Genomic DNA, 17295 nt, shown 5'->3' with positions numbered 1-17295 from the left:
TTTTGTTTTTTAACTCTGAAACAAATAAAGATTACGTCAACTTAATTCTATGAATTTTTAATATAAAATTACTTCTTAAAAATTATGAACTTAATCTAAATACATTATATTTTATATATAATTATCTAATTGTAATTTTTTTACATATTAATACCATTGAATTTTATAATAACTACTTTATAAGTTATATTCGTACTTATTTTTACATAATTAATAGTGTAAAAAATAGAATAAAAATTGTTCTCTTTCAATAAGAATCACTAGATTGAATCTTTATTTTCAATCAACTTTATTTTTTAGTATTATATTAATAAACAGTAAAGAACTATTAAATGTTATTAAGGTATTAACATATATATATATATATATATATATATATATATATACATTACCATTATTTTCGTATTATAAAACTGCTTTTATATTTGTTAGACATTGACATATATGGATTAACTATTGTTCTAGAAATTTTTAAAATTAGTAATGTATCAATATATTATAAATTAACTATAATAAAAATTGAAGGATTGGCTATAGTTGTAGTTATTTAATTTTTATGATTTTGGGACATGTAGTTCCAAAGTTACAGAGAGAGTGTATAAAAAAATGGAAAGTAAAGTTAGAAACAATTTAGTGATTGTTTTAAATATATTAAATGATAATTTCATTAAATTAAGCCTGAGAAGTTTAATTAAGTTTCGCGAGTTATGTAAAGTTTAATTCTCCTTCAATAGCATTACACAATTCAATTTTCCTTTGTAATATATATATATATATATATATATATATATATAGGTTATAGAATATTTAATATCAAAATTAAAATGTAATGACATTCTTTTCAATGACACTAAAATTACAGTAACTAAAATCCAATTATTGTCTTCGACATCATGATTATGTAATTTTAGGTGGAAGTATGACTCAGGCAAATCAAGATAAAATGAATAATAGTGTCATACTCATTAATGTATCAGTGAATTTAGTGGAATCTCCCTTCCAAAATCCTAATTAATGAGAATGCAGTTAAAGGTTGAAATTTATAGAAGAAAAAAAATGTATGCAAAATGAAATAAAGAAATGTTATGCAACAGAACACAAACTTCATTAACAAAACATGTATAACTTTAATGTACTATCACATTAACAGAGTGTACATTTCTTGATTTAAATCACATTTTAAGATTTTATTGAAAATTCACAATTTTTATTTTCTATTGAAATCTAAAATTCAAATTTATGTACTTGACAAAACTGCCCAATATCACTATTTCTTAAATAGAATAGTTCCTAGAAAAGGACATGATGTCGCTTGTGGCGAAACTGAACATCAACCAGTGTCTACTTTTCAGGACAGCAAAACGATAACAAACATGGAAAAAGTCACTTCAATGCAGAAGGGTGTCCAATGCCATTCCAAGTAACAACTCAGATATTGAACAAGTTAAATTTAGTGTAATTTGAAAACCAAAAATTCATTATTTGCCCAACTTTTTAAAAAGAATTGAGAAAAAAAAGTAATTATTCTCGAGAATTTAAGAGGCTTCTAAGCATGAAATAGAGCATTCAACAAAGCTTCTGTAATTGGAAAAATCATGATCCTGTACATTTTCAAAACCCTATTCTAGTACAAAGCAATTCTCTCGTGATATTTTTCTTGAACCACCACCGACTAAAAACTAAGAGACGCAATCAAGATGGGGAGAGCAGGCATACATTAATTGTTAGTTTTTAAAAATCAAAAGACCCCACAAGAAAGGGCAAAGGCACCCCCCAAACAAAAATGTATTCACACCCATCAAAGCATTTGTCTGAGTTGTTGGTTTTCCTTACGAAGGGACTTCACTTCTTTCATCAACTCAGCTTGGTTTTCCATAATGGAGTTCATTACAGCTGACATTTCCGTCTGTTGCATGAGACAATTGATTAGACAGGAAATAAAAAATGAAAATCACCATCACTAATTCCAGATACACACCTCTTGCATATGAAACTGTCTTAAAATTTCAATATGAAGGTTTCTCATATCCTCGTGTATGGATTTCTGGAAGGAATCCAGAGTTTCTTCCAAGGTGCGTTGAAAAAGCTGAAGTGTAAATGAAGAGCCTTGTGCATCTGGCTGAGATGCTTTCTGTTGTGGGATTACTCCCTATCGTATATTAGAAAAATGAATAAGAACATTAGAGCAAATAAATTAAACGTTGCATAAATAGCATTCCTTATAACATAAAAAATCACACAATCTATATCAATGAAACCCACACCCTTGTACTATTCTGAAGCACACAAATGGAAGATTCTTGGATGAAGAATCAGAGAAAAATTATCTACTCTCTTCCAAACACATGCATCAATATATATGCAAGCAATAATCGGGTCTACTTAATTTGTAAATATTAACATACACTTGTCAGTGGTAATGGGCCAGATTCTGTTGGAACAGATATATCAGACTTCAACAGCAAGCTATTTAGAAGTTCTTCTCTGGTTTCGGCTCCTGATTTCTTAATCTTAGGAGTGCCAACTGAAAGGGATACTCCATCGCTGAAGGTAGATGTCGTGCTTATTCTTTCTGCATAAGTAGAAAATCTTCTATTAAAAGATGACATTCTCGGGGAATCAAGGACTTTTGGGGAATCGATGTTTGCTTGTCCAAGGCTGGATTTTGCATTCACGGACAAAGGCAAAGAAGTTGAGAACGTGTGATCAGTAAACCCCAAGGAAGTCTCCTGGCTTGTAGAGACATCCTTGGCACGTAAATTAGCTAAACTTAGGCTTGAACTGGCATAGGAACTAATACCCACGGATGAGGATGTATCCTGTAATCCAGATAACATTGATCCTGCTGTCTGACCACCAGAAGCCAACATCCCAAAACGAGATGGTACAGTGGCAGGCTGACGTTGATAAGCATACTTTTCACTCAACCGCTCACCACCCCAGGCTTCAGGAGGAGTGATAGAAGTATCTTCACTCTTTGAAGAAGGAGGAGGAGGAGGAGTTGATCCCGCAAGTGGAAAGGAAGACTGAGTAATATCCTACAATTAGATTGCAGTATAATCAGTCAAAAATTTGTCGGGTAAAACATAAATGTGTATGGAAGCAAAGGGGATTTAACTTAGTATTCAAATATTAAGTTTGAAATATAAAATAGGAATTATTTGTTTCTTAAAATCTTACGTTGCTTTAAAATTATAAATTCTGTCAAATATGATTGGATTTGCATTAGATAGGATTCTAACTAAATAAATAAACAATTTTACCGTTACTAACTTCATTTTACATGGCAGAAAAGTAAAAATGTAAAAATATGTAAAAATCAAATCAATTTCATTTTTAACTAGTTCCAAACATAACATATTTCCAAAATCAAATCATATCCCATTCGTCCAATTAGTCCCAAGCGTAATATTTGATTTTTCAATCAATTCAAATGTAATAAAAGTAAATTATTTCCAATTTTGATTCTAACAAATGGAACTTCCCCAAGCAGGTACAGTACAGAATTCGATCCAATCATACAATAAATGATAATCTAGGAAATGATTTGATAATAAACAATTTAGAAAACAGATGATCTTAAGTAGCATGCCTTCCTTACAGATCACAGCTCAATCAATGACTGAATTAAATCCTCCTAAAAAATTCTACTTAAAGAAATTCATCTTTTAGCTGAGATTTTGGTGTAGGAGGGGAGGCAACTTTAACCATGAAGAGAATATAGGAAAGGAGGGGGGGAGGGAGGGAATATTAGCAGTGCAACTAAGATCTGGGATAGTTGAACTTAATGAAAACCATAAAACATGTGGGAACAGTTTGTGGGCATCAAGGTACTCTTGGTTGACAAAGTATCTAACAAGAAACAGATGTAAAAAAGAGAAATGGCCTTCCTAATCAAGTAATTCTAGTGAGCTCTTATAAACAAACAAATCCAGTACTCCTCCCATTGAATATCAGGGAATTAAAGTGTTACACATTAACAATAGGTTTATTGATCAGTATTTCAGAGCAGTTAAATTCAAAATCAGGGTCATGTGAGACAATAACCTGCTTGGCAGATGAGCCAGATTTCCAATCAGATATTGGATGATCACTGATTCCTTCCTCAGAATTTGAAAATCTTCTACTAGATGACGGAAACAACATAGGTTTCCTATCAGAAAATAAACTATCCTTCTTCATCCCATTTTCATCCCATAGAGAGGGTGTTAATGGTTGAACATCCACAAGAGGGGAGAACACCTCCATATCATCATTTAAGTTGTAACTACCACGGGGAGCATGCAACCTTGACAGGTTTCCACCTGGCCATAAATGGTTTCGTTGAGGAGTTTCTTCTGCTATTGATGCATTTATTATGCTGGATGGAAAACCACTGCCAGATGCCACAAATGAAGCAGCATCAATGGAGACACCCACCCGACCAGAGTTCCTAGAATTCAGCATGGATGTCGATAGAGAAATGTTCGATGAAGTTGCAGACGGTAAAGGATCAGGCATAAGTATAGAATCTTCAACTGTATCTCCCACAAGAGCAGTCTCTGCAGTGCAATTTCTTTCATCAACAACAACTGGTTTAGACCTTTGCCAGCATAAGCTCGTAACAGCCTGTTGCATAATAATAATTAGATAAAAAGAAGACATTAATTTACAAACATAAATCAGTTATTAACATTGGGAGATTTTAATGATTCATTTAAAAGTGCCATCAGTTTATATTGCATTAAGGGTAGAATTATTTATTATCAAATGACTTCCGATAATATTTTCACTGCTTAGAAAAACTCTTGAGTTTAGATTCTGCATTTACATGATCATCCACAAGAGAGAAAACAACCCATGCTCAGATCTATATTTAATTAAAGACAACAAAAAAAACTCTCCTGCTATTCAATTATACATGCTACAGTACTTTTAGAAACCTCACTCTGATCCAAAATATCACTAATCACAGTACTCAATAAATATACTCACATGCCATCAAGCATCATCTCCTTCAAGCTATTTTGAAAATGAAATTAGATAGCAGAACAACTTTTTGTCTCTGTTCTACTATACATAGTTAAATAAATATCAGGTGAAAAAATGAAGAAATAAAACTGGTCACATAATCTAGGAACATAGATCAAATGAAAAGATCAAGTCATGTGAACAAGAAAAAGTAGGAAGCAGATATTAGTTGTAGATCATAACAGACCTAAAGAACTTTCTTAATAAATTCGTGCACCACAAATATGTAAATCTTATGCTCAACAAAATATGAAACAAGGATCTTCATAAGTTTTCCAGATCATGTATATTAAAAGACATAAATAAGGTAGCTTGCTGACCCATTGTAGATCATCAAGGGAATTGCGACGAAGGCTTAATTCTTGGATAGATTTACTTCCCCCTTTTGGGATTGAGAAAAAACTAACTTTAAGTAATTGTGGAAGCTTAAAGTGGTCTGTGTGAGTTTATGCTAGTGTCAGATGTAACATACATCAAGCAACTTCGAACTTCCATGAATCTATCCTAACCATGGTAGTAAGTATTGTGCGATACACTATATGATTCTTCTCTCCCTCAACGGAAGAGCAGGACAACAGAACAGTAGAACAACGGAACAGCAGAACATCTGGAAGATTGTGAACAGTGGAACAGTGATTGTGAGCTGAGCAAGTAGGCCATTCAACTCTTCAACACATGTTTGTGCAGTGATGTTGAAGTAGGAGATGAGGAAGAAATTGAAGACACTGAAGAAGAGGAAGAACTTTTAATAGAAGATGAAGATGACTTGAGTGATTATGCACTAAGTATGCAGTAGCAGCAGCAACAACACTTGTTTTTTGGATGGCTATAATGCAAAATTTGTTTGGTAGCATATAGCCATGGTTATAGGAATCTTATACAGCAACAACACTGATCTTTTGGAGGTTGTGTAGCTGAAATTGTGCAGTAAATACACATAGATACATCCACTCTTTTTGACTATGTGGTTGTTTTGTTATTAATTGAATATTTGCATGTTATGTTTATAAGTCTTATATATTTAAGTATATGGTACATTTTGTAATGTTTATGAATCTTGCAATTCACGATACTAAACAATTCATGATTCAAAATACAAGTTCTTCTATACATAACATATCTCGATTCAACTACCATGATCCTAACACCAAATTAGACAAATATTGAACAGTAATCAACTAAGAGGCTTAAATGCATTAAACTACACAGGTCCAGACAAAAAAAAAAACATTGTCTATGAAGCTAAGAATTACCTCAGAACTACCATAAGCGTGAAGAACAGCAACAGGTTGCGGTTTTCCACGAACATCATAGAATGCCACACGGCCATTGCTAGTTCCAGCAGCCAGCATCCAACCATCATCTCTAAAGGCCAATGAAGAGAAAGGTGCTTCATAAGAAATGTAAGATGATGGTCTTCTAGATCCAGAATCATAAATGTACATTTTTTTATCAAGGCCAACACTAGCAATGATCTGTTAATTGAAGAAAGAAAACAGAAAACAAAATTATTGAAACCCAAAGAACGGGTCAAAAGCAGTTTACAGCGGGATGAAACAGCCTTACTGTATACAATAAAATTCAAACTAGCAATAAAAAATGAAACCTTGTCGTTGGATGGAGAGAAGCTAATACCAGCAGTTGGAGCAGAATGCTGCTTTGTCCATGAAACCTTTTTTTCAAACACAATGAAAGAAGAAATAACAAGAAAATATATATTGTCAAATAAAAAATTATCTATTTGAAATAATAAGAAAATTTAAAAGGTGAGAAAGGAGAAACTTACTACAGAAAGAGCTAATTCGTTAGACTACAATAATACCAAATTCATTACTGACACAAGATTATGAAGGTTGTACAAGAGAAATAAGAGGACGATGTTACAAATATAAGGTATTCTTTATTATTATTTTGAATGGAGAAGACCAATTTGGAGTTTCAACTATCAACCAAGTTCATTTTTGGTAGAATTTTGTAGCATATGCTATTTATACATATAAAGAGAGCACATTCCATACCTTAGGGTTGCGACCAGTTGTATCCCACAAATGTATTGTCCCATCATCACCAGCAGTCACAAGAAGGTGTCGACTAACTCTAGAATAATCAAGAACTCTCAACATCTGGTCTTACAATTTCAAAGATGGAGGGTTAGTCCATACACACATACAAAACAAAGCACAAAGATGCAGAAGGATCAAGTACAACAAAGCAGAAAAACCTGTTGATTGGGATCTTTGAGCTCAGCAGTCTTTTGCCCAGAAGCAAGGTTATGAAGCATTAAATCTCCACTAAGGCTGATAGATGCCAAATGTTCATCCTTACAATTGTATATTACCCCTGTGACAGTATTAGTATGACCCTTCAGCCATTTAATACAGCGTTTCCTTTGCAAATCCCATATCCTTACAACTTGACCAGTTCCTCCAGAACATACATATCTGGATGCCTTGTTGCTGAAGCTGATAGCCAATATAGATTCCTGCAAGGAAAAGAAAAACAGCATGAAGCCATGAATGAGGTAAAACAAAGAACAAAAAAGTAACAGATTGTCTGACTGCTTCTGCCAAAAGACTATCAGATATGAACTAGAAGCATTACACAAAGGGGTCTCCCTGCCTTTGTCACTTCTTCTGAAAAATCCAAAAATAGCCAACTTTGACAGGATAATCTTCCCCTCATGCACAATCAAAGTTCAATACTCTGTTAATTGGATCAAATGTTGAAGGAGATTCTTAGATGTAATTTTTGTCCTTAAGAATATCATAAATTTTATACCACGAATTTCACACACAAGTTTGTGGTGATACTGACACTGCACCTTCAGGCAAAAACCAGCGCAAAGGCAGCAATTTTCGGCCACTTCTAACAAGTGCAAAGACAACAATGTTCAGGCAAAGAACCAACACAGGTCTTTAAATCTTGTGCACAATGTTCACAGGGAACTGATAATAACTGTCATGTGCAGTTGGGTATCATTGGATTTGGCTCCTTTAAAGCAAGGCCCTTTCCACCACTAATGTAAAGCGATTATATGCCTTAATTTAAATCAACCGTGAACAACTCCTCACTCTTTCATAGTGTACGTTTCACTTTAGAAGAGCTAATATTATCTATTAGATGCATTTCTAACAACAACTAGCCTTCCATCAAATATCTCAGCTGAAAATGAGAACTGCAAGTAGTGATGATATTGGCATTGTAGTGTTCACCAGAAACTAGCTAAAAGAGCAGGTGCACGGCCAGCTCGCATTGTTGCCTGGGCTGTGGAGTGTGATTAGATTTTAGTATCCAATTGAAAGGCATGGGACTTTGGTCCCACATTGGAGGTACGGGATTCTAGGGTGAGGTTTATAAAAGCACACTTAATACAGCTAACTTCGGTAGTACTATTCTCCCAATATTCTTAACACAGTCCCGTTGGTAGTTACGATAGAGTTAGGAGTAGTAATGTATTTTTAGACATCGTGATAGAAAACAACTCATCGTGCATTACCTGATCAGTTCTATATTATAGAATCAGAAACTCCCTTGATGACAGTAATGTATTATAGGTTATGTAATTAGGCATAAGCTGTTGTCACTTGAGTCCGTGGTATGTTATAAACTTTTGAGCATTGTCTCATGGAGAGCAAGAGCATTGCCACATAGTTTGCATTTTGTGTCAACTAATTTCTAATTCTCTATCAAATGTTCTGTAAACAAAACATCAAATAAGCAAGCATTTGCCAGAAATGACCTCAATGTTGTCTCCACTATCACTGCCGGCAACCGGAATGGTCCCCATCGTGTGCCCATTCTTCCGCCACAGCGAGATCTTCTTATCGTCTCCCGCACTGGCCACAACTAAATCTGCGGAAAACTCAAATTCAGCGCAATTGACGACGATTAGGGGAAATGCAAACCCTAGAAAGCGAAAATGCTAGAGATGGACTCACTGGTGTGGTTCCACTTGACTGAATTGACTTGGGAACCGGGAGAAGGGGTGAAGCTGAGGGCACAGGGATCGCCGGAGGGCGTATACACGCCGGGCTTAACGGCGGAGGCGTCGAAGAGTTTGACGGTGTCGCCGCCACTCGCCGCCAATAACGCCATTGACGGATCGCTACACGTACCGAATTTGAATTTGAATTTGAAACGTTAGTTTGAGGAGAAGTTTAACATTCACAATTTGATTTCAAATATGAATGAAGTATTAACCCTACAAAACAACCACTCTACCAGAAAGAGAAAAGGAGAGAGAGAGAAGAGAGAGAAAATTTTGAACGAAGAAAAAAAGGTTAAGAGTGGGCACCTTTATATGCTCTTCATCATCGTTCCCACCCTGCTCTACATATGTCTCTAACGCTCGTCCTAGTAATTACCTCATACTTTATTTTATTTTATTTTATTAATTTATTAATATTAACATCACTTTCTTTTCCTTTTACTTGTTTTTTACACTGCATGGATTGCAAAGTTCATTAAGAATGACACAGAGTTCTGTTAAGAAAAGATAAATTAGAACAAACGTTTCCATAAATATTTTGAATCAATTTTTTAAAGTTAAAATTTATTTATTTATGAAACTTTAGCACAAATCTAAAAAATTAGGAGTGTTGAGTAGGGCAAAAGTAGGTGAATAACAATAAGACGAATGGAAATAAAATTACAGCAAAACAGTTAGTAGAAATTGATAAAAAAAAGGAAATGAATGTATTTGATTTCAGAAAGTCAGAATTGAAAAAATAAGAAAAAATATTTTTAAGAGTTATAAGTTAAAAGTTTGGTTATAAAATCTATCATAATTTGAAATAAATGGGTTTAATTTATAAAAAAAAAAAACTTGTAATATATTACGATTGTTGTCAAATATTATTATAGTTGAACATTCACGCCTCTCCTTAAGAAAATAAAATAAAAATGTGAACATGTTTTTACTCAATCCAATAATTACTTTTTGTTTATTATTTCATCATTTTCCTCCTTGTTTTTTCTCATCATTTTTCCATCATCAAAGATCACTGAGATTGCAAATATTTTTATTTCTTACGTGGAAATTATAAAAAACATTTATAGGAATTTTAATATGTTTTTAATAAAAAACCTATCATGGAAAAAGATGATAATTCAAAAAAATTAATGCAAAGAAAAAAAAATCATAATGCATAAAAAAATGTAAATGAGTATATTTTTAAACAAATATTAACATGGATGGATAAGTCACACAATTTTACAATAAAAAATAATGCTTCAATACATGATTTTAAAATTTTATTTTTATTAGATTGAATATACGTTTGAAATTACGTTTTTTATGCATTATATATATTTATTCTCTTTTTTTTTACTCTTCCTTTTCTCTAATTTTTTCTTCTTTATATTTTATCTATTTCAAAATCTAATAAGTGGAAGATTATTTATCACAACATTTTTAGAGAGTAAGTTTATGTTTACTTTTAAAAAAATAATTGTCTCTTTTTTTTTATAAATTTGTCATTAAAGTGTTTATATCAATTTAATTAAGTTTATACTAAAATTTGGTAATACACCTCAAAAATTGACACTCATCACGAGAGAGGAAGACGAATCAATGTAGATAGAATTATATTTATTTATTTCTTGTAACCATGTAACAGTGAAGGGAAATAAAAAAAAAAAAACTTCAAATTTCTTTGCATAATATAATATTAAAATGTTTGAAAGGGTATGTTATTTTGTAATTGATTTGTCGTCATCTCTCACTTAAAATAAGAAATTACAAGAGAAATTATTTGTGTTTTTGATAATCTCTCACTTAAAATAAGAAATTACAAGAGAAATTATTTGTGTTTTTGATAAAATGTTAGAATAGCCTATTTAGATAAGAAGTTAATATAGTAACTAAATTATGTATGTTAAAATATGTTAATTAAACTAAGTTTTGGTTATGCTTTGATGAACATATGAGTTTGAATGATTTAGATTGTAATGAAGTAATTGAGGAATGATGTTTGAACAAATCATAGTTTGGATTGATATTTTGGACTAGTTAGAAATTATATTATTGAAATGTTTTTAAAAATATAGTTGAAAGGATATTTTTTTTCAAGACAATTCTCAGTCACTTTTACTTAATCTTGTTCTCACTCAAAGAAATAAATTTTTCCTCAAGCAAAAACAATAAAAACAATAATGAGAAATCAACCCTTTTGAACAAATTTTCATTGAAGATAAAATATTTTAACTTAAGTAACTTCATTCTTGTTTAAGTTAAAATATTTTCGCTGAAGTTAAAAATCTTATTTCTTATCTCTTAGATGAATTAGATTATGTTTCAGTTTTTATATATATAAAGTGAATATTAATTTGTATATCCAATTGATTTGTAAAAAAAATTAAACTGATATGTATTTTTATATGAGAACGATGAGATTTATATTAAATTGAGAAAGAAAAATAAAATGTGAATATGAACAATAGAAAAAAAAAATAATAACAATAATATTGATAATTTGATTCATGAAAAATAAAGTAAAAATAAAGTGGAAAGATATTTAATTTGAAAAAAATATATCAATAAAAATAACTTCTTATGCTTTTAACATGTATTATTTATTTCTAATTACTTCACATCGATAATGCATGTGGCTTCCTGCAGACGTATTTTTAGCATTATAATCGATTATATTGAAATTATAATTGATCGTGGGAACTACTAATAAAAAATTTAATGAAATAAGAATAATCACTTAAAAATCAACAAAAATTTCACGTAATTTTTTATTGAAATATAAAATTATGTATCGTGTTATTATTAAAAATAATAGTATAAAAGGAATGTTACCTGTAGTCTTTCTAACAATCTTTTTATATGTTCTCTTGGTAGTTGAAATTTATCGAAACTGGCCATTTTTATAATTTTAACTTCTAATATAAATTAGCAGAGAGACTTATTAAACGAGAAATAGTACAGAAAAAAATAATGTTCTAAATAAATTTTGATAGAGTGCAACCAGAAACACTCCCACCACAATCCAAGTGCTCTTGGTTGGATGAATCCAAGAGAAGCAAGCAAACATAGATGTTCCAAAATAAGTAGATACTGAATTCTACCTGGTAGCATCAGATCATGAGCAAGCATAGACCAATAAGAAACCATGTAATCCAAGCAATTGCACCTTTACTAACTGAATAAAATTGGCCAGAATCATCAACACAAACTGCTCTATCAGTTAAATTTAAAGTCTAAGAAAACCTTTCAGAGCAAAGAAGGTCATTTCCACAGCATCCACACCACATATATGTACATACTGTGTCGTAGAATAATTATGAAACACAAAAAAAAATTAAGATAAAAGCCTTTGCTTTTGTGGCCAGCCAGCAGTACCTAATATCTCTTATAGTATGGATGTTCTAGCAGTAAATTTGCTGGTCCATCACCATCACCTCAGAATAGATAGAACATAAATGTAACCCCGTGAATACATCTATACCTGTGAGTAGATAAAAAAAAAAGAAAAGTTAATAGTTAACACACAGCATCTGAGTTCACAGGAAACATTTAACAGAATGCAAAATAAAGCAGCTTCTAACGATTATTGGGTTTATAGTAAAAGATCCAGCATGCCTTCCATACTGTCAAGCCCAAGAGGCTGCTATATTTTCATGCAATGCTTAGAATAACACTATTATGTTTTAAAGCAAGCATTGATTAGTAACCACCATTGGCAGTTTAACAACAGAGCAAAAGATTGACTAATATTTTCTTTGAACAAATACCTCGAAAGGTTTTATCTTTAACTGAGTCAAATCACATCATGTGATCCATATGACCAACCTCACCTGAGATAAAGCTTTCATTGTTGTACAGTTTTTTTTCCAAATATGAATACATTCAAAGATCTTACACAACCTCGTTTTCTTTTCATACTATGAACAAAACTTAGATGCAGTTTCTTGGATGCTTTTGATGTTATTCTCCCACCAAGTTAAAAGCTAAAACTGGTAGCCAACACCAAACTTTACTGTGAAGATCATTGAAGTGATGTAGTTCTGATTGAAGAATAACACCAAAAGCACTTAAAATCTGTACCTAAGCTTGGTTCTTAGACTTATTTTTTGGTTTCTAACACACGAGCATGGTTCCTTTGTTTCAAAGTAGTGTATGCTTGGTATAGATAGTTATTGCAGAAATAATCATTTATTCTCCATAGCTCTGATGAAGTTGGAAAGTAAACATTCCCAAATAAGCTCAATCAAACATGCACTTTTTATCGGAAATTTATATTAAAAAAAGCTTTTGACAATAAAGGTCTTAAAAGACAAGCCATACCCTATTAATTACTTTTTCTTTTAAGCTTAAAGAAACGGCAATCTGGTTTAACTTATTTGGGAGAGGGATCGTTTTTTTGCCAGCTTCCCAAGAGAGCTTTTATTTCAAATTTTCAGTCACTATCAGAAGTTTCAAAATACCTTCATAAATTAATAAATTTATACATGCCTCAAAAAATGCCTGGTGCCAATGAGCATAGAAGAAAATATTTGAGTCAATTAACTGGATTTTCTTAATAGAAACTTGATCCCAAAATCATAAAATAAAAAGCTTTGACCCTGACAATGCAGTAATAACAGTGACATGATTTCCTTTCCTTTTAAAATCATATTTGTTATTTGATAAATTAAATTCAAAAATACAGTAAGACATTGTAAAGCTGAGGTTTGAGCTTTCTTATAGTTTGATGCTTGTTCAATACTTACATTAAAAAGATATGGTTTTTAACAGGGGCAATCATTGTAAGTAAATCACAACAACCCCATTATAAAACAATTATCAAAATATCCTCTTATTCTGTTTTGAAAAGTAATTGATTAAATCTTATAAATTATAAGAACCACAAATAACAGTACAAAAACCACAAATCTCACATAAACAATATAGTGCAGTTTGAAAATTATGCTCAATCAGTGAACCTATACCATAAGAAATAAATGAAAAAGCAATGGTCACATAACCTTAGTTAATTACGTAACAGTGTGTCAGTAATATGCAAACCATCACATCTTGTTTATCACAAGCTTTGATTTTTTCTCTGCAGGCTTGAGAATCTGAAAAGAGCACATCAAGTTATCATCCACACTCATCATTGCACCAGCATTGTCAAATTCACCACAATAGTTTGGAGCTGAAAATATCGTAACAAGTTGCCTGTCAGCGAAGAATTCATACCCATCCTCTACAACCTACATAAAATTTATAATGTCAATTTCCAGCAAAGCATCATAAGTTTACCCTTATATTAGAGAAAGCTGAATAAGCATTGTCAAAAAAACATAGTAACCTGATGAGCACGACAAATGAGATCCAAGTCATGCTTTGTCAAAAATTCAGCCACCTTATCAGGGCCAAAGGTGTAGGACACTCCTCTGTCATTCATTCCCCAACCCTTCACATCCCTACCAGGATCAGACCAAAGCAAATCACAAAGCAAGCCAGTGTCGGGAATTGCAGTAGGACGGGGTAGAATCCTGATTTCATCCAAGTTTGTAAGTTCAGGGGAAAGACCACCATGCATGCACAATATTTTATCATCTATAAGGGCAGCCACAGGAAGGCAGTTAAAACAGTCTGTAAAGGCTTTCCAAAGCCTCACATTAAACCTTCTCTTACATTCATCATAAAACCCATAAATCCTATTAATGGAAGCACACTCATGATTCCCCCTCAACAGGAAAAAGTTTTCTGGATATTTGATTTTATATGCAAGCAAAAGACATATGGTTTCTAAGCTCTGCTTCCCACGGTCCACATAGTCCCCCAAAAAGAGATAATTTGCAGTAGGAGGCAAACCCCCATACTCAAATAGCCTTAACAAATCACTGTACTGCCCATGAATGTCACCTGAAAATGCGAAGAAAGAGCTCAACAATGCCATAAAATAACACTATAGTGAATGTAAATAGATAAGTTAACAAATATTTCAACAACAATAACAAAAATCTTATCCAGCTAAGTAATGAGATAAGCCACATGGATCTTTAACCCCATTTTATTTGGTTAAAGCCTAGCATTCAATCATGGTTTCATAAAGACAACGTTAGCTAAATTGGGTCCTCAGCTGCCAATGTAAAACTTGTCAATAACAAACAACCCAATGTGACTAATGATATGACTATATATATAAGTGGGGAGCAACACTCCACCATGAATGAGTTAGACTTGAACCTAGACTCTAACACTCACCTCACTCGTGGCTTCCACCATGAATGAGTTTGACTTAAACTAAACGGTATGAAAGTCTTTCTCTAATCAATTCTGAATTTTTTGAATACCATCCCACTAAGTGAGGATATCCATCACTCAGTATCATTGTGTTTGGTTAAAGACCAAATTCCCTTTATGTTTGCATAGCCAGTCTCAACTCCGGGAAAAGGAAGAGGAAGACATTAAACCCTAGGCAGCCAACGTAACTATATCGAGCACGGATGTCTCACCACAGAAAAGCTAAAAACAATTCACATGCCCTAAACACCAAATGCTTAACCTACATTTCCTTTGAATCAAGCCATGACACCCAAAAACCAAAGGTTCGAACTTGCAACAAACAGGGACACCCAAAAGTATCTCTAAACCCTAAACAGAAAAGGGGAACAAATGGGGGAGAGAAAGGAAAAGGGTACCGCAAATCTTGATGGGGGCTTCCAGTTCAAGCAAATTGGGCTGGTTAATGAAGATGTCTCGAGAAGCGACGCAGAGTTGTTTGATCTCTGACTCGGAGAGCTGAACCTGCTTGCCGGGTCGGGCCAATCGGACCTCCGTTAAGCGCCGGATTATGTCATCCAGAACCGCCTCATCAATCCCTTGCCCCTGTGAGCTCATCGCATACGATCACAATTTTCCTCTTCTTCTTCTTCTTCTTCTTTCAGGCAACTTTCCAGCAACAATAACAAACAAGCGCAAGGGGTGAACCAACCAAGAACTTTACTTGGTTTGGTTCTCTCTTTCTTTGTTACTCTTTGTCTGTCAGTGTTTGTTTGCACTCCATTGTTCCCTTTCTTGCACCATCCAGTATAAATAAATCAATTTCTCTCTTATTTATTTATGAGAAAACAAATTCAATAAATCAAATTTCCACCCTCATTTTTTGGGGTTAGTTAATGTATATAATCACATATGTTTGGATTGAAAATAGAAAATGAAATGAGGTTAAATAAATTAAAATTAATTAATTACATTTACAATATAATTCTTATAAGCAAAATTTATGAGGGGCAGCAATTTGGGGTAGCAAAAATATAAGAATATAATGTCACAATCAATATTTTGATATCACACACAGAGAAAGAATTTTGATGAATAAACCAATCTTTTTCTCTCTTCACTTTATATTTTTCCAATCCATTATCAATAACAAATACAAACATAGTTTTAAGATGTCTTATTGGATAAAGGTGAATTAGAATTTTTAAACTATATAATATTAGTTATTTTGATAGATAATTTTAAAATTTAAATAAATTAAACAAATTATATTTGAATTATTTTTATTTTAAGTGATTTTTTTAATATTTTATTTAAATAACAGTAAAATATTTTAATTATCATTAACTACAAAGTTTACCATCAAATAACATTAATAATGTCCTCATACACAATTTCAACATCGATAAAAAAAAATTATGACGAAGATTACCATTAATATTAATTAAGAAAACTTTGACATTGATAAAAAAATATTGATTGAAACTAATCCTAGTTGAATTCAATATAAAATTTTATATTTATGTAAATTGGAAACATCATTAATATTAAAAAGGAAATAAGACTATACCACCGACAAAAAAAATTATCTTTGAGAATTAAAACTAAAAAACAATTGGAGTCAACTTTGAACTTAAAAAAGTAGCATCAGTAACGTTAACAAAAAAATCATTATCATGCCAACAACATCTTAACTTTGATAAGCTAAATAATATTTTAATCAAAGTCAAAAAAATAGTATTCTTATAAACGGTGAAGATAAAATATATAAATTTAAAGAAAAAGAAGTATGAATGTTTTTAAAGTCGTACTATTTCAAATAAATTTAAAATTATATAATATTAAATAATCGAATTATTTCTAAATTTTATAATTTTTTTATCCAAATACAATAAAATGTCACATCAGATAAAATTAATGTTGTTGTTACTTAAAAGATAAAAGAGCCAAATCGATTTAATAAAAAGATTTTAAAGAAAAAAATGTAAACACATCAAACCAAAATATAAAATGTGGTTTTAATGAGTTTATGGATTCAGCTGATATTTATGACTATATATATTGTG

At 31.9% G+C, this 17295-nt stretch overlaps 2 protein-coding genes across 6 annotated transcripts; both read right to left on the bottom strand.

The window, feature by feature from the left end:
- Positions 1 to 1558: 1558 nt before the first annotated feature.
- Positions 1559 to 9367, bottom strand: NEDD1 (Transducin/WD40 repeat-like superfamily protein). 5 transcript variants are annotated; one of them, XM_068629966.2, is made up of 11 exons: positions 9305 to 9367; positions 8949 to 9115; positions 8750 to 8862; positions 7232 to 7492; positions 7029 to 7133; positions 6617 to 6682; positions 6264 to 6485; positions 4048 to 4608; positions 2406 to 3038; positions 1979 to 2149; positions 1559 to 1906 (listed from the first exon to the last, which is right to left on the bottom strand). In XM_068629966.2, exons 2-11 carry the CDS (start codon positions 9103 to 9105, stop codon positions 1799 to 1801), a joined length of 2397 nt encoding a protein of 798 aa, XP_068486067.1. In that variant the 5' UTR covers positions 9106 to 9115; positions 9305 to 9367; the 3' UTR covers positions 1559 to 1798. The 5 variants fall into 5 exon arrangements, with proteins under 5 accessions (XP_068486067.1, XP_090149625.1, XP_068486066.1 ...); XM_090293499.1 differs by lacking the exon at positions 9305 to 9367 and having other exon boundaries at positions 7029 to 7138; positions 8949 to 9280; XM_068629965.1 differs by lacking the exon at positions 9305 to 9367 and having other exon boundaries at positions 8949 to 9280.
- A 2764-nt stretch (positions 9368 to 12131) lies between these two features.
- Positions 12132 to 16041, bottom strand: TOPP4 (type one serine/threonine protein phosphatase 4). The gene is made up of 4 exons (XM_068629865.1): positions 15649 to 16041; positions 14310 to 14869; positions 13984 to 14211; positions 12132 to 12464 (listed from the first exon to the last, which is right to left on the bottom strand). Exons 1-3 carry the CDS (start codon positions 15845 to 15847, stop codon positions 14026 to 14028), a joined length of 945 nt encoding a protein of 314 aa, XP_068485966.1. The 5' UTR covers positions 15848 to 16041; the 3' UTR covers positions 12132 to 12464; positions 13984 to 14025.
- Between the last annotated feature and the right edge of the window lie 1254 nt (positions 16042 to 17295).

The sequence above is a fragment of the Phaseolus vulgaris genome, chromosome 8, assembly GCF_051622355.1.
Source record: "Phaseolus vulgaris cultivar YP4 chromosome 8, ASM5162235v1, whole genome shotgun sequence".
NCBI classification, from domain to species: Eukaryota; Viridiplantae; Streptophyta; class Magnoliopsida; order Fabales; family Fabaceae; genus Phaseolus; species Phaseolus vulgaris.
This window is presented reverse-complemented; position numbering and strand designations above follow the sequence as displayed.